We start from the raw sequence: 18,033 nt of genomic DNA on the forward strand, positions 1-18,033 counted from the left end.
AAACAGGAACGTGTGTGTGTGTGTGTGTGTGTGTGTGTGTGTGTGTGTGTGTGTGTGTGTGGAGCTAACAGCCTGTCTCTGTCTCTTGCTCTCTCTCTCTTTCTCTCTCTCTCTCTCTCTCTCTCAGGTCCACTCAGTGACATCACTAAACCTATTCTGTCTAACTCAGTCTCTTCATATTCATCGGTGCTGCAGTTCGTTACATAAATTCCTATTTCCATTTTCAACACAGACTTTTGGAGCAAAGGCGACTTTTCCACTGGATCTGATGATAAAATACACCCCCCCCCCCCCCCCCATCACCACAGCCCCCCCACCCCCCCACCTCTAAAATGAATCCAGTTCTGCTGCCTTTGACTTTCAATAAACACTCAAGTATCAGTTTCAACAGAGTCTGGACCAGTACAGACCAGTTCAAACCAGTTCAGACTGGTGCATACTGGTTCATATGAGTTCAGAGCAGTTCAAACCAGTTCAGATCAGTTCAGATCAGTTCAGACTGGTGCATACTGGTTCATATGAGTTCAGACCGGTTCTAACCAGTTCAAATCAGTTCGGACCAGTGCATACTGGTTCATAGGAGTTCAGACCAGTTCAAACTGGTTCAGTCCAGTCTGCAGGTCTTACTGGTGGGTGAACAGAGCTCCCAGTGTGATCCCAGCTGCTCCCAGTAAAACCAGTCCACAGACGGTCCTCAGAGACCAGAGGCCAGCCTCAGGTCTGGAGTCCCCGTACAGGTCCACAAAGGCATTCTGGGAAAATAACACACAGCAGGAGTTACTGTCTCATCAACCTGAACAAAAACCTGAACCAGGACTAACTGAACCAGGACTAAACCTGAACCAGGACCAACTGAACCAGGGGTAAACCTGAACCGGGACTAACTGAACCAGGAGTAAACCTGAACCAGGACTAACTGAACCAGGACTAAACCTGAACCCGGACTAACTGAACCAAGACAAAACCTGGACCAGGACTAACTGAATGAGGACTAAACCTGAACCAGGACTAAACCTGAACCAAGACAAAACCTGGACCAGGACTACCTGAACCAAGACTAAACCTGAACCAGGACTACCTGAACCAAGACTAAACCTGAACCAGGACTAACTGAACCAAGACAAAACCTGGACGAGGACTACCTGAACCAGGACTAAACCTGAACTGGGACTAAACATGAACCAGGACTAAACCTAAAACCGGACAAACTGAACTGGGACTAAACCTGAACCTGTTTCTGTCAGATTTCTACCTGGTTACTTAGTTATATGGATACCTAGTTATCTAGTTACCTGGTTTTCTGGTTACCTGGTTATGTGTTTATCTGGTTACCTGTTTTATTGATATTTGGTTACCTGGTTATGTGGTTACGTGGTTATCTTGCTATCTGGTTACCTGGTTATCTGGTTACCTGGTTATCTTGTTACCTAGTTACTTGGTTACCTGGTTACTTGATTACCTGGTTATCTGGTTACCTGGTTATCTTGTTACCTAGTTACTTGGTTACCTAGTTACCTGGTTACTTGATTACCTGGTTATCTGGTTACCTGATTACCTGGTTATCTGGTTACTTGGTTATCTGGTTTCGTTGGTAGACCTGGTCCAGACCTTTTGGTGTCTGGCTCTAAACTACCAGGTGGTGTCTCCACTGTCCAGCCCGCTGAGCAGAATGCATGCTGGGAAAACCCCAGCGCTGTGTTGGCAGATGTGAAACATCCACATGATGATGAGGGCAGAAGCTGACGGCCTGTCCTGTTCCCCCAGACTGAACCAAGTTTCAGAATCAAGTCTTTAACCCAGAGCTCAGTTCAGGACCTGGACCAACCAGATCCAGATCAGGTATCAGGTCTGTCTCTGATGAGGCTGTACGTTCGATCCCTAAGGCTTCTTTATCGTGCTTTTCTTAAACATTAAACATTATGGCTAATGTAGTTTTCAGTCAGTATGTGAGTCCAAAACCTCCAGGATCTGGTCCAGCATGTGAACCTCCAGAGGTTTGGGGACACTTTTATAAATCATCTGTTCCAAAGCATCATGGGAGCTGTAGTTTTCCTCTCCAAACACCTTTGTCTGTGGAAAGTTTTGTGTCTGAATTCTGAGAAAGCATCGGCCTGGGTTCTTAGAGCTGACAGCGACTTCTACAGAAACAACCCATCTGTCAGCTGATCTGAGGAGGAAACGTAACCACGGCGACCGTGAAAACGACTACCTGGAAAGACGCTTCTAGGTATGACGGCTGGAGATAAAAACTGAAGGAAACCACAGACCGAATAAAAATAGAAAGTAAAACCTGTCGACTGGAGCTGGTACTTGACTTCAACCTGAGTGATCACATCCACACACACAGAGTTCATGTGCATTAAACTGAGGCTCAGGCTGAACTCTGCTCACTTTCACTTTAACCTCCTGCAGAGTTTTAGGGGCTTTCTACACTTTGCATCTGATTTACATTTGAACCAAAAACAGAGAGAACGGAGTCATATGTGACCTGAGGGTTAACCCTTTAGTGTGTGGACAGCAGCACCTCCACTGACAGCACGAACCAGCAGTTACTAATAGTAACCAATAGTAACAACAGAGACCAATACTTACTGATAGTAACCAACTGTAACAAATAGTAACTAAAAGTACCTAATAGTAACTATAATAACAACAGTAACCAATAGTTACTACTAGTAACCAATAGTACCTAATGGTAACAAAAGTAACAACAGTAACTAATAGTTACTAATAGTAACCAATACTAACCAATAGTAAACAATAGTAACCAACAGTAAAAATAGCTAAAAAAAAAAAAAAAGTAACAACAGTAACCAATAGTAACTAACAGTAACAATAGTAACAGCAACCAATAGTTACTAATAGTAACCAATAGTTATTAATAGTAACCAATAGTAAAAATAGCAACTAAAAGTAACAATAGTAACCCATAGCAACAACAGTAACCAATAGTAACTAATAGTAACAACAGTAACAACAATAACCAATAGTTACTAATAGTTACCAATAGTAGCTAATAGTAACAATAGTAACAAATAGTAACAATAGTAACAACAGCAACCAGTAGTTACTACTAGTAACCAATACTAACCAATAGTAAACAATAGTAACCAACAGTAAAAATAGCAACAAATAGTAACAACACTAGCCAATAGTAACTAATAGTTACTAATAGGCTCCAATAGTAACTAATAGTAACAACAGTAACCAATAGTTACTAATAGTTACCAGTAGTAGCTAATAGTAACAACACTAACTAATAGTAACAATAGTAACAACAGCAACCAATAGTTCCTACTAGTAACCAATACTAACCAATAGTAAACAATAGTAACCAACAGTAAAAAATAGCAACAAATAGTAACAATAGTAACAACAGTAACCAATAGTTACTAATAGTTACCAATAGTAACTAACAGTAACAATAGTAACAACAGTAACCAATAGTAGCCAATAGTTACTAACAATTACCAATAGTAGCTATTAGTAACAATAGTAATAACAGTAACCAATAGCTACTAATAGTAACCAATACTAACCAATAGTAAACAATAGTAACCAACAGTAAAAATAGCAAAAGAAAATAGTAACAACAGTAACCAATAGTAACTAATAGTTGCCAATAGTAAATAATAGTAACAATAGTAAGAACAGTAACCAGTAGTTACTGATAGTAACCAGTAGTAACAAATAGTAACCAATAGTAACCAACAATAATGGATAGTAACCCATGTGTCACTCCTTCATTTTCGCACTACTTTGTGTCAGATATCAGTTTAGTTTTTTTTTTTTAATCAGTTATCAGTTGGAATTGATCAGAGGTACTTGGTCGTATTATTTGACCTTTTTGTGCATCTGACGTCAACACAAATGGATGAAACAAACAAGTCGAACAGCTGATTCAGCGCAGCAGAAAAAATCAGCCATGATGAAAACAGTCAACTTGTCTGACTCCGCCCACCTCGCCGTCCTCTTACCCATCCTCCGTTGTCTTCGATCCATCCCCGCAGCGTCGGCGAGTCCAGACTCTCCTCCATCCAACCTGCGACGTCATCCACCTGACTGGCCCCGCCCCTTCTGGCCAGCTCGGCGCTCACAGCTCCGCCCAGTTCCATCAGGGCCACGATGCGTCCCCAGTTGACGCCGTCCCTGAACACCTCCTCCCGAACCGCCGCCAGGTTCCTGCGCACTGAGCCGCCGTCGTGCGGCATCAGCGCCGAAACCTGGGCCGACAGGTCGTCACGGTAACAACGCTCCAGCTCATCACCGGCACAACGCAGGACGACCTGCAGCCTGGGCGGAGCCAAATGGGGATCTGGGCGGAGACAAGGTGATGCGTCAGAGGATAAACGGTGTGTTTAGTGTCGTTAACGTCATCATCCTCACCTCGCCGCACACGTTCTTCTTCACCTTCTTCTTCTTCTGTGGTTGCCGTGGCACCTCCGCGATGCAACACGCTCGTCCGCTCAAGCGATAAGGCCTCGGCCGGTCGCCGTGGTGATGGGAGTCTCCAGGCCACGCCCTTCTGCAGCAGCTTGTATCGGAGGTAATCCTCCACCATGTGGCGGCTGTTGTAGGAGGCAGACATCGCCCCGCCCCCCTGCAGGGGCGACACCTGTCACTGCAGCGCCTGAGCCAATGGCATTACACTGTTCCAGAAACAGCCAATAGGAACACAGCGTCTGACGAAGAGGAAGTCAGGTCCAAATATGGAGTTTAGAAACAGGAAACTCAAGAACACATCAACTTCACATGTGGAGAAAATACACACCAACATGAAATATAAAAAACTCACCAAAAACTCCAAGAATCTAAACAAAAACACTGGTTAAAATGAAAAGTGCAAAGGAAAAAAAAGTAAATTATGATTAGAAATAAATAAATAATTAACACAAATCAATGTGGAGAATCTGAATTAAAAACAGTCATTAAAGTTTAAAGCACAAAACAATAAGAATATTATTCCCATGAACTGATCAAAGAGTTAAAAAGAAAAACATACAAGTCAGATTTAAACTGAACTGAACTGAACTAAACTAAACTAAACTAAACTAAACTGAACTGAACTGAACTGAACTGAACTAAACTAAACTGAACTGAACTAAACTAAAGTAAACTGTACTAAACTGAACTCTCTGTTTCCTTCTCACCTCAGGCTCAGGTTCCCTCTGTCTCTGGTTCTGGACTCTGATCCGGGTCAGGTCTGTGTAAACCCGCTGCTCAGACCCGTATTGATCACTGATCAGGTATTGGCTCCTCCCCCTCTGGACTCGGTGCTCCAGCTCCTCACGCGGAAACAAAACCAACCGGAAAATCCTGGAAACAGCCGAACTGGACGTGGGTCAGACCCGGACCAGGACCAGGAGTAGACCTGCACGGACCAGGATCAGGACTAGACCTGCACGGACCGGACCGGATCAGGACTAGACCTGCACGGACCAGGATCAGGGGTAGACCTGCACGGACCAGGATCAGGGGTAGACCTGCACGGACCGGATAAGGACTAGACCTGCACGGACCGGACCGGATCAGACGTAGACCTGCACGGACCGGATCAGACGTAGACCTGCACGGACCGGCACATGTTCATCCCTGACAGTCTGGCACGAGCCGCCTGAAGCCACGCCCCCCGGAATTCCCCGACTGTAACAGACTCTTCATTCATGTTTTTCTTTATTTTTTGTTTGTTTTCGTCATTTGGCGGAATATTTCGTTCACGTTTCTTGATTTTCACATCTATTTCCTTTCTTTTTTTTTTCTTTAGTCATTTTTCTAGTATTCCTTTGATTTTTTTCCTCCATGTTTTTTTTTTAAACTATATTCTTAACATTTCTGATTTTTTTCCTTTATTTTTCCTGTTTTCCTTCATTATTTCTTGTCTTTCTCATCCGTGCCTGGGCTCTGGTCTCTGGTCTCAATTTGATCCAGAACCAGGACTCTAACAACTGTGTGATGAGCTTCGTTATCTGTCATATATTTACAACAAACCACATTAACCCTTTCATGCACAGTGCTCACTCCAGTGAACAGCTGTTCTCTTGTATATTCATGAGTTTTGCTCACTGTAAAAAAAAAAAAAAAAAAAATACTGTTAAATAACGGAAAATAAGTATATCATAAAAATACGGTAATATTCCATAATTCAAATACTGTTTTTTGCCCTAACTTTACATGAGATTTTGCTTTTTTTTTTTTTTACTTATTAATGTTTAATAAAGAATATTTACATGTATTAAAACAATCCAATTCCCTATAAATATATATATAAATAATTTTCAGTGAGACTCAGTTGTCCAATCCACTGATAAAAACTGTATTTGGACAGTTTATCAGTGCTTATACATGTTCTACATTCACAAAAATACATTTATTCAACATTTTTGTTGTGAAACCTCCTGTAATTACACAAGATATTTGTCAATGAAGAAACAAGTCTGGTTCAACTGACAACAAATACTTCTGTTACCGTTAATTGTCAGTAATTTTATCTCGTTTTATTATTATTATTATTATTATTTTTTTTTTTTTTTACAGTATTAAAGTTTAAATTAACAGTTTAATCTCATAAATAGAAAAGAAATATTTGTGAAATTATGATACATTTGCAAATGTGTTTGAACTGTATTTTTCTGTGGAAAAAAAAACTTTTAAAAGATGTAAATGTTCTGGTTCTTCACAGTTCCAGTTTTTTCCTGTTCTTTTCCATTTGACATGTAAAATCACAGTCTGTGTTTGTCATTTCATTGATATTTTCCTGTATCTGAAAAATACTGGAGAAATCTGTCAAATAAACAGTGAAAATTCTGTTAAATTACAGATTTTTTTTTACTATCTATCTATCTATCTATCTATCTATAATAATAATCTTTTATTTTTGTAGTTTTATTTAACCGCCACCAGGGGTCGGCGCTGAGTCGTGTTGTTTCTAACGGTGCAGTCGGTGTCACGTGAACGCGCTTTAAAAGACCACCTCACGCACTTAGACGCGCACAAACAGGGGACGCGCTCCTCTCCGGTTACCGGGGACGCGTGAACGGAGTTTCTATTTCTGCCTCCGACCCGGAAACAGACCGACAAGCGGAGACCGAGGAGGACCCACACCAGGACCAGGACCAGAGACCAGGTCTGAGCCAGAGTCCCAAACCGAACCCGAACCGGGACCGGAACACGGTCCAGACATGTCAACGCAGCTGCCGCCGTGCGTGATCGACTGCGGGACGGGGTGAGAACCGACGGACGGACCGACTGGTCACGTGAACCAGCGCGTATGACATATATGTATGACACATGTAGGGCCGAGGACCGAGAGGGTCTGAGGACCCGGTCTGAGGACCCGGTCTGAGGGTCCGGTCAGCCGGAACCAACTCAGATCTGATGTCCGGTGTCAGAAATATGGATCTGCGTCTGATAGACTGACTATTATTATTATGATTATTATGATTATTATGATTATTAATGATAATAATAATAATAATAATAATAATTATTATTATTATTATTATTGTCATTAATATTATGAGACTATTATGAGTGTTGTCATTATTTCTGTTGTTTCAGTGGTTTTGCTGTTTGTTTGTTTGTTTGTTTGTTTGTTTGTTGTATCTGTAACAGTTGTGGTGTCTGTTTTTCTGTTGTCTGTCTTTTTCCTGCTCCTCAGATCGTTGTATATTTTTGTCTGTTTCGTTGGGTTAGGGTTAGGTGATGACATCAACCTGACCTTTACTGACCACATGATTCTTTTTTTGGGTTTATTCAGTTTTATTCTTCATCTGTAACTGACGACCGGTTTGTGGTGTTTTCTGCGCAGGTACACGAAGGTGGGATACGCCGGAAACACGGAGCCGCAGTTCATCATGCCCTCCTGTAAGCACTGACCTTTGACCCCACAGGTACAGGTGAGGTGTGACATTCACAGACAGCTGGGAAAACACAGCATCCATTCTGGAGTTTGACTGGTTGAACTTCATCTGTTACAGAAACAAACCCCTCTGACATTCAGTCCGGTTTTCAAACTTCCAGACGTCACATGATCCACTTATCTGACAAATTCAAACAGAGAATGTTTGGGCCACTTTAACAATTTACAGAATTTAACAACGTACAGAACTGTAAAAAAAAATCCACATCCTGTGAGAACTACCCTGTCCAGGTGTGACTCCTCCCCCTCAGTGTCACTGTTTACCTGTCCAGGTGTGACTCCTCCCCCTCAGTGTCACTGTTTACCTGTCCAGGTGTGACTCCTCCCCCTCAGTGTTGATGTTTACCTGTCCAGGTGTGACTCCTCCCCCTCAGTGTCACTGTTTACCTGTCCAGGTGTGTCCATCAGGGAGTCGGCCAGCGTTGGTGATCAGAGTCAGAGGAGAGTCGTCAAAGGAGTCGATGACCTCGACTTCTTCATCGGAGACGAAGCCGTCGACAAACCCAACTATGCAACAAAGGTACGATGAGCACGACGACTAGCAGACGTCAAACCACAACACGTGTCATCATGTGACCAGACTTCAGCTGGTTTAGGTCCATCCTCCATCCGTCACCTGAACCCGCTCAGACCTCTGGTGGGCGGCGGTTCCTCTGCAGCGGTTGAAGGTCAGGATGTTCCCACAGGCTCAGACCAGGACCGTCAGCATCACCGATCCTGGACGTTTATGGTTTTACTCATTTCAACATCCCTTTTATTGGCTTGTGTGTTGTTTTTTTATTCTTCTGTGATTCAACCTGAGTAATGGGAGGAGGTTGTGGATGAACTCGTTTCAGAACGATGGCTTTGTGGTTGTGGCTGCAGTGGCCGATCCGTCACGGAATGGTGGAGGACTGGGACCTGATGGAGAAGTTCATGGAGCAGATCATCTTCAAATACCTGAGGGCTGAACCTGAAGACCACAGCTTCCTCATGGTAGGACCTCCACCTGCACCTCCACTCCAGACACCTGAACTGGACCTGGACCACAGATGTACGCTGTGTTTGTGTTTGTGCAGACGGAACCTCCTCTCAACACTCCAGAAAACAGAGAATACCTCGCAGAGATCATGTTTGAGACCTTCAACATACCTGGACTCTACATCGCAGTACAGGTGAGTCAGATGTAGGGATGGGAATCGAGAACCGGTTCTTTTTGAGAACCGGATCCCAGTAGCTCAGTTCCTAGGAATCGTTTGCCTGCTTTACGATTCTGCTTATCGATTCCGCCTTCGTTGTGCATGCGCGATGACGTCACACGTACGCTGCATTGTTTTGGTCAGAACGAACCCAGCATGGTGTTGAGGCAGAAGCTGTCCAAACAGACCACAGCAGGTCCAAACAGACCACAGCAGGTCCAAACAGACCACAGCAGGTCCAAACAGACCACACCAGGTCCAAACAGACCACACCAGGTCCAAACAGACCACAGCAGGTCCAAACAGACCACAGCAGGTCCAAACAGACCACAGCAGGTCCAAACAGACCACAGCAGGTCCGGTTGAACTCTGTCAAAGCTTCCATTTCTTCTAAAGGTGGAATCCCTCCAGTCTGTTCAAACATTTGTCCACATGTGATTCATCTGATTCTCTACTCAGCGGTGCTTGTGAATCTAGCGGCAGAGTGAACACCAGGCCATCATCTGGGCCCAGTTCTGGTTCCGGTTCGGGCAACAAACGTCGTACCCCCTCAAATACAAGTTTCTGAAGGTAGAGGAAAGGAAATGAGGAGCACAACAACAGGAGACGAGCAGAGTGGAACCGGTTCCACGTGGTGGAAATGCAGCAACAGAGGAATTAGTAAAGAGTCTGGAGTTTCACTGTCACTGTACGCCCCCCCGTCCCCCCCCCCCAAACCGGGCCCAGCATCACCTGTTATTATTATTGGTACAAACTGTATTTTCTGTGCAGATGGAAATATAAAAGACAGTTAATGCAAACACACCCGTTTGTACTCTTTTATTCCTCCATCCAATGAGAACCGATAAGAGAATCGGATCGATAAGCAAAATCGATAATGGAATCGGAATCGTTAAATTTTTATCGATTCCCATCCCTGGTCAGATGGACACAAGGACGTGGACCTGAGAGTCCACCAGGTAAACCTCTTCTTGGTCTCCATCAGGCCGTGCTGGCATTGGCGGCGTCCTGGACGTCTCGACAGGTCGGACAGAGGACTCTGACTGGAATCGTGATTGACAGCGGAGACGGAGTGACGCACACTATACCTGTGGTGAGACGGGGGGCGGACATAGACCAGTTGATGTTCAGGTTCCACACCTACAGACTGGACTGACAGATGTCGGTTTCCTCTCTGCTCTCTGATTGGCTGATGTATCTGTCTATCACAGGCAGAGGGCTATGTGATTGGCAGCTGTATAAAGCACATCCCCATTGCTGGGCGGGACATCACCTTCTTTATCCAACAGCTGCTCAGAGACCGGGAGGTGGGCATTCCTCCAGAACAGTCACTGGAGACCGCTAAGGCTGTCAAGGTATGCCCCACCCACTCATCTGTTGGCCCCTCCCACTGTGTTAGCCCACTAGCTAAGGTGAGCAGGTGTCAGTTCATTAGTAAATATGAGCTGCTAGAAGCACAGTATCAGCTGTTTCACTAGTTAATGCTTAAATTAATCCTTAATTTCCTGAGGGCTCCACCCAAGGAGGAGGCAAATTTAGTTTGCTAGCTGAAAAGCTTTGTGTTAAATGATTTTAGCTTGCTGGTTAATGTTAACATCTGCTAGCTAATGAGTTAAGTAGTTGATGTTATCTATATTTCACTGGCTAGCCGATATTAGCTGCTGTTAGCTTGCCAGGTAATATTAACCCTAACCCTATATTAAACTTGCTAGCTGACATGAGCAGTTATTAGCTTCTAGTTAATAGTAGCTGCTGTTAGCTCAAGGAGCTACTGTTAGCTATATTTGGCTAGTGGGTTGACTGTTAGCGGTTCAGCTAATGTTAGCTGGTTTGAATTTTCTGAACTAAAGGCAACATTTCAATTCATTTTCCTTAAATATCAAAGTGCTGTAGATGAGCAGAATGGATCCAGTTTCCATTTTGGATCAGGTCACGACCAGAACCTTCTCTGGTTCATGTTTATTGTGTTTGTTTTTATTTTTTTGTTTGTTTGTAGGAGCGCTACTGTTACATCTGTCCGGACATCGTTAAAGAGTTCACCAAGTATGACTCGGACCCATCAAAGTGGATCAAACAGTACCGCGGCGTGAACAGCGTCAGTCAGACCGCCTTCCACATCGACGTCGGATATGAGCGCTTCCTCGGCCCTGAGATCTTCTTCCACCCAGAGGTGACGATGTGGTTTTGAGGATAAAGTCCGACCTCCAGATACCGAAGCTCGGTTCAGCCCAAATCTGGACATTAACGATCAGATAAACAGGTCTTTATCGTGTCTTTCAGTTCGCGAACCCAGACTTCATGCAGCCCATCTCAGACGTGGTGGACGAGGTGATTCAGAACTGTCCCATCGACGTCCGGCGGCCACTCTACAAGGTAACGGCAGAACATTGATAGGGCTGGGTAAAACAAATGATTCAATCGATTTTGAATCGATTTCTTTTTAATTTTGCGTAATTGATTAATGGTGAATGAGATCGATTTTTTTCAGAGCAGGACCACGAATAAATGACCCGGAAACCACCAACGTGGAAGTGCGGCCAGCTCCGTCTCGCGAACTCCTTGCAGAGATGGGGTGTCTTGGTCGTGCTTGCAATGGTTCTGGTGCAGGAGGAATGCAGAGGAAGGGTGGGGAAAACCCCTCTGTGGGAGGGAGGGTGGGGAAAACCCCTTCGCTGGAGGTCCTCCAGGCCTCAAACTTGAACCCACAGTGCGGAGGAACTGGCCGGTGGAGGCGGGTGGCAGAAGCCAGTCGCTCTAGAACTGTTAACTTTTGCTGCATTTCCACTACGTGGCATCGGCTCAACTTGACTCGGCTGGACTCCACTCTGGTACCAGGTCCTATTCCTGGACACTGTTTCCATTACAGAATACTACCCGCTTTACAGTACCTGGTCGTCATAGTGATGCGGTACGTTACTTCTGTGTCATCTGCTCAGAGAGTTGCTGATAAACTCACTCGTTGCGTGTTGTCTCGAGAAACTCTTGGTGAATTTTTATGTTGGCCACCAAAGACGGAATCTCCTGACTGAATGGTGTAGTTTTACAGTTTACTGTCATCATGTGGATTCACCTACCGACAGATTTACTGTCAACTTCTGCATCTGTTTTATATAAAAGGGCGAGTCACAGAGACAACTCTGACCAATCAGTGTTCTGCAGTGTTTACACAGTGTCACCTTTTAGTATCTGGTCCCCAGTCCTGGAACCTCAGCGGAGGTGAGACCAAAAAACTAGTACCAGGAACCTGATTCCGGGTCCTTTTTCGTAATGGAAACGCAAAAAGGCCGAGTCGAGCCGATACCATGTAGTGGAAATGCGGCATTTGATCACCTGTGGCTGAGGGCGGAGTTAGAGGAATAGTAAAGCGGAAATCACGAAGCTCCGCCCACCCTCCCCCTCCAGTGAGTTTCTTGTACCAAGGACCCAACATGAGTCTGTTTCGGGGGGGGGGCAAACTGGTGTCAGTGCCCCAGGGTGACAGAAGCACCAGGTATAAAACAGAATAAAGAAGAAGTCTGTTCTGATCCACTGGAGAAACATGGACATGTTTGTGTCTGTTCATTTTTATTGTGATCACTTTGCTTTGTGTGGGGTTTTTTTTGTTTGTGTGTTTGTTTGGTTGTTTGTTAGCAAGATAACTCAAAAAGTTATGGACGGATTTTCAGGAAATTTTGATACTGGCAAAAGGAAGAAATGATTAAATTTTGGTGGTGATGGGCGGGGGGGGGGGGGGTGATGAAATGTCAGATTTATTTCCTTTCTAATATCAATATTGATTGTGTGTTGCATGTCTGCAGTAGTCAAATAATCAGGTTACAACTCAAAATTGTACTTTGGTTTCACTAAACGAATGTGAATCAGCCAATGAACCCTTTCATGCATAGTGGTCACTCCACTGGACAGTTATTTTAACTGTTGTATATTCATGGGTTTTGTTGTTTCAGTTCCATATCAGCCAACACAGTGGACACTTATGCACCATCCCATAATACACGTACATTCAGACCATTACTGCAACTGTGCTGTTCTAGATAAACCTGATCTGCACTAACATGTGTAAATCAGTTGTTAACTGTTAGACTTTTTTTTTTTTCATTTTATCTCCATGAAGTGAGTAATAACCAGCATTAGAAAATGTCAAAATGTGAGAAAACATCAGATTAGCAGCATTAAAAATGTTTTTATTTCATTGTTTTCATATTGGGCTTTAAACACATGTTTCTTTACTTCAAAAATTTAATGCACAGACATTTTTGTAACTCAGTGAAAAAAAAAAACAAAAAACGATTGCATTGGTTTTTTTCATGCCCAAGAAGGAATAAAAACATTCAAGAAAAAAATTTTGACTAAGGTTCTCATAATTCATGCATGAAAGGGTTAATACTGAATCAAATCGAATCGCAATTAATTGATTCAGAACCTTATGAACTGAAATGGAATCGATTAAGGAAATTGTCCATGATACTCAGCTCTAGTCAATGATAGCAGCAGTCTGAGGTCCATGTCTGTGTCCAGAACATCGTCCTGTCCGGAGGGTCCACCATGTTCAGGGACTTCGGCCGGCGGCTGCAGAGGGACCTGAAGAGGGTGGTGGACGCCAGGCTGAGGCTGAGCCAAGAGCTGAGCGGAGGCAGGATAAAGGTCAGAGGTCACACACGGGCAGAGGCCACGCAGACGAACAAACGCCCGTCCGACAACAGGCGACTCACCTGTGGTTTGTGTTTCAGCCCAAGCCCATGGAGGTCCAGGTGGTCACGCATCACATGCAGAGATACGCCGTGTGGTTCGGAGGATCCATGCTGGCGTCCACGGTAACAAAAACACAACAACAAGCAAACACACACAGTTTAGGAGTCTAGAAAATAAAATAAAAACTTAAGTGAATTGTGAAACTAAAGTCATAACAGTTGAAAATGTCGAGAAAATAAACAGAAAAACCTGAAATGTTAAAATGTCAAAAATAAATGAGACAAAAATAAACAAACATTGATAATCTGACATTCAGGTAAAATATTAAACACATTTTCCAGTTTTCAGGTGTTTTGGTTCAAACAGTGATTTCCTTTCCTGTTTCATGTGTTTGGTCATTAATACGGCTGTGTACCGGCAAGAATCTGGAGATATGATGCACTGTAAAAAAAAATCTGTAATTTAACAGAATTTTCACTGTTTATTTGACAGATTTTTCCTGTATTTTTCAGATACAGGAAAATATCAGTGAAATGACAAAAACAGACTGATTTTACATGTCATATGGGAAATAACACGAAAAAACTGTAACTGTGAATAACCAGAAAATTTACATTTTTTAAAACAATTTTTTTTCTTTTTTCACAGAAAAATACAGTTCAAATACATTTGCTAATGTATCATGATTTCACAAATATTTCTTTTCTATTTATGACATTAAACTGTTAATTTAAAGTTTAATACTGTAAAAAATAAAGTAAAATGAGATAAAATTACTAACAGTTAACGGTAACAGAAGCATTAGTTCTGTCAGTTGAACCAGACTTGTTTGTTAATTGACAAATATCTTGTGTAATTACAGGAGGTTTCACAACAAAAATGCCAAATAAATGTATTTTTGTGAATGTATAACATGTATAAACACTGATAAACTGTCCAAATGCAGTTTTTATCAGTGGATTGGACAACTGAGTCTCATTGAAAATTATTTATTTATATATTTATAGGGAATTGGATTGTTTTAATACATGTAAATATTCTTTATTAAACATTAAAGAGTCCAAAAATATGCAAAATCTCATGTAAAGTTAGGGCAAAAAACTGTATTTGAATTATGGAAAATTACTGTATTTTTATAAGATGGTTATTTTCTGTTATTTAGCAGTATTTTTTTGGCACCCCTGCTGCTGGAATAATACTGTTTTTTATGTTTTTGTTTTTGTTTTACAGTGCAGACATTCCAGTTTCAGATCCTGTTCAAATGTTCAGATTCTATTAGTTCAGAACTAACATCAGAACAGGATTTGAGTTCAATCCAACAAAGGAACCAACATTATTGAATAAAAGAGTGTTAAAGAATAATAAATAAAATAGAAACAAAAAACAAAAACAAAAATGAACCTCCACTAGATCTGCATTTGAATAAATACCTAAAAATATTGATACAGTACTTTTTAATATCAACACAGTATTGTGAAATGAAATATCGTGATATATTGCAGAACTGATATTTTCTTACAGCCCTAGTCATTAATTTTGTTTGTTTGTGTGTTTGTTTGTTTGCGTGTTTATTTGTGTGTTTGTTTGTGTGTGTTTTTGTTTCTGTGTTTGTTTGTGTTTTTTTTTTTTGTGTGTTTGTTTGTGTGTGTGTGTGTTTGTTTGTGTGTGTTTTTTTGTGTGTTTGTTTGTGTGTCGTCTCTCACCTCCAGCCGGAGTTTTTCCAGGTGTGTCATTCTAAGAAAGACTACGATGAGATCGGACCGAGCATCTGTCGACACAACCCCGTCTTTGGCATCATGTCCTGATGGCAGCCCGCTAGCCCATTAGCCCATTAGCCGCTACATCGTCAGCCCGCTGTTCGATAGATAGCCAGCCAGCTAGCTAGCGTGTTAGCCTGCGGGCTGTCCATCCATCCGGCCTGTTTACCTTGCTACCTGCTAGCCACCAGCCACTTAGCCACTCAGCCTGTCTGTGTTCCTCTCAGTTTGTAGCCTGTTAGCCTGTTAGCTGGAGTTTTAGCCAGCTAGCTCAGCCTCATTCAACTCACACGGAGGTCGCAAAGTAAAGCACAACAGTAAGGAAGAGTCACTGCACAGTTAGCTTACCTGTTCCCCTTAGAGAGACGCCTAAGCTAACTGCTAGCCTGTTAGCCGTGTCAGATGTAGCTGCTGTTTTTGCGTTTAAAGGTCGAGGGTTAGTTTTAGACTCAGAAGCTTTAGACGATTTAACGACGCTCATTTTCTACGATGACGTTCATTTATGGAAACAGAACGAGATGATTCATCTGAGTGTTTATGATTAATAATCGAAACTCAGTGATCAGACACGTTTCAATTTATTTCATCATTATTTCACTACGGAAGCGTACTGCATTCACACAAAAAACACAATTTGGCTCTGTTTTTCCGAATTAACAAGATAATTATCACGTAATTATGAGAAAAAATAAGTTTTAAAAAAATCAGCTCTGTTTTTCTGAATTAACGAGATACTGTTTTCTGAAAAAATAAAAAATTGCCTCTGTGTTTACGAGATAATTTTCTCGTTAATTCTGAAAAACAGCCGAATATTTTTTTCAACTTATTTTTTCTTGTAATTACAAGATAATTATCTTGTTAATTCGGAAAAACTGAGCCAAATTTTATTTTTTCTGCGAATGCGATATGCTTCCATATTTCACTGATTCAACAAAATGAAAAGACTATTTTACATTTAACTCCACATAATTTAATTTTCATGTATTTACATGAAACTTGGTTGACTTTCAGCTTCTGCCTTTGAACACAACACACAGTTTCATGAAACCAGGTTCTTTAAACGAAACTCAATCCACGAAATGTTTTTGCAATAAAACCCCGACTTAAATGACTGAAGGTAAAAATATGCAAATCAATCCAAACCACCTTCATTCTGTTTACGTTGTATTTATGAAACATGAGGGTGGATGTGAGTGTTTGTCAAAGGGTTTGTTCACATTTGGACTCAAACAACGTCACATGACCATAAAGTCTGGAATATTCGCAATAAAAAAAACTGGCAAATGGAAGAAAAAAACCATCTGACATTAGACTAATAAATTCATTTAAAAAATAGCACAATTAACAAGAAAAACACCTCTGACATTAGAGCAGGCCTGTCAAACTCATTTTCTTGTGGGTTCCACATTCAGCCCAGTTTAATCTGCAGTGGGTCGCACCAGGAAAATAACAGCATGAGAACCAAGAAATAATGACAACTCCAAACTCTTTTAGTGCAAAAAATAATATTCAATTATGCCAATATTTACAAACTATCCAAACAAAAAGGATGTGAATAATCTGGAAAAAAAAAGAAAAAAGAAAAAAAGAAATTTGTTAAGAAAAATAAGTAAAATTTTATCAATATTCTGCTTCAATTTATCATTTCTACAAGTGCATTATAGGTCAGATCTACAGACACTAAACATTTAGGAACAGGCAGAATATTGTTCAAATTACACTGAATTTTCTTCAGACATTTCAGGCTGTTCATATTTGTTCAGGTTAGTCACATTTTAAAGGATCGTTTGTTAATGTAAACATTTTCATAATTTAATGGGTTTTTTTGCACTAAATCAAAGAGAAAAAATTGGTGTTGTCATTATTTATAGGTTATTATGATGTTATTTTTTTAGGTCGATGCCCAAACTTGCACTTTGTAAATTCATCCACAGGGCCGGACTGGAACTTTTGGTGGGCCTGTTTTGGCCCCAGGACGCATGTTTGACACCTGTGGATTAGAGTAATACATTCATTTTAAAAAAACAGCACAATTTACAAGAAAAAAACATTCTAATTTCAGTCATTTTAAAGTAAAACATTTACACAAAACGAGTCTCCAGTGTGTGGGAAAAACTGGAAAATCTTTGAAAATGTACGACAAACTCTTTTTTTTTTCTTTTTTTTTTTTTTATTTGCAAAGTGAATTTTAAAAAAAATGACAAAGTCAGAAATTAATGCAAAAAGAAACAACTTTGCAAGAAAAAAAAAACTAATTGAATTATTAAATTATTCATTTTTATGACAAAATTGTTGGTCGTAATATTCTGTTTGATAAACGTAAACTGTTTTTGTGTCGTTACGTTTCATTCACTGACTTTGACAAACGCTTCATTTGTCACTTTCTGCTTCGCTTGTTTCGTTTTGTTGTTTCACATCCAGTTTTTTTCTATATGTGAAAATGTTTTATTTATTTGAGTTGAGAAACAGACTCATCAGGACTGAAACAACA

The 18,033-nt window shown here is 41.4% G+C and overlaps 2 protein-coding genes across 4 annotated transcripts; one reads left to right on the top strand and one right to left on the bottom strand.

The window, feature by feature from the left end:
- Nucleotides 1-344: 344 nt before the first annotated feature.
- Nucleotides 345-5,599, bottom strand: LOC115411473 (apoptosis regulator Bcl-2-like). The gene is made up of 4 exons (XM_030123622.1): nt 5,151-5,599; nt 4,387-4,682; nt 3,978-4,315; nt 345-752 (listed from the first exon to the last, which is right to left on the bottom strand). The coding sequence occupies exons 2-4, from the start codon at nt 4,586-4,588 to the stop codon at nt 624-626; spliced, it is 669 nt and encodes a 222-aa protein (XP_029979482.1). The 5' UTR covers nt 4,589-4,682; nt 5,151-5,599; the 3' UTR covers nt 345-623.
- A 1,468-nt stretch (nt 5,600-7,067) lies between these two features.
- On the top strand, nt 7,068-16,138 carry LOC115411468 (actin-related protein 3B-like). Of its 3 annotated transcripts, none has more exons than XM_030123608.1 (12): nt 7,068-7,222; nt 7,808-7,863; nt 8,314-8,438; nt 8,783-8,893; nt 8,977-9,072; nt 10,082-10,189; nt 10,308-10,451; nt 11,093-11,266; nt 11,377-11,469; nt 13,612-13,737; nt 13,824-13,907; nt 15,495-16,138. In XM_030123608.1, exons 1-12 carry the CDS (start codon nt 7,179-7,181, stop codon nt 15,588-15,590), a joined length of 1,257 nt encoding a protein of 418 aa, XP_029979468.1. In that variant the 5' UTR covers nt 7,068-7,178; the 3' UTR covers nt 15,591-16,138. The 3 variants fall into 3 exon arrangements, with proteins under 3 accessions (XP_029979468.1, XP_029979470.1, XP_029979469.1); XM_030123610.1 differs by having other exon boundaries at nt 7,120-7,222; nt 7,808-7,895; nt 8,755-8,893; XM_030123609.1 differs by lacking the exon at nt 7,068-7,222 and having other exon boundaries at nt 7,813-7,863; nt 8,755-8,893.
- Nucleotides 16,139-18,033: the final 1,895 nt, after the last annotated feature.

The sequence above is a fragment of the Sphaeramia orbicularis genome, chromosome 20 (assembly GCF_902148855.1).
Source record: "Sphaeramia orbicularis chromosome 20, fSphaOr1.1, whole genome shotgun sequence".
In the NCBI taxonomy this organism is placed as follows: Eukaryota; Metazoa; Chordata; class Actinopteri; order Kurtiformes; family Apogonidae; genus Sphaeramia; species Sphaeramia orbicularis.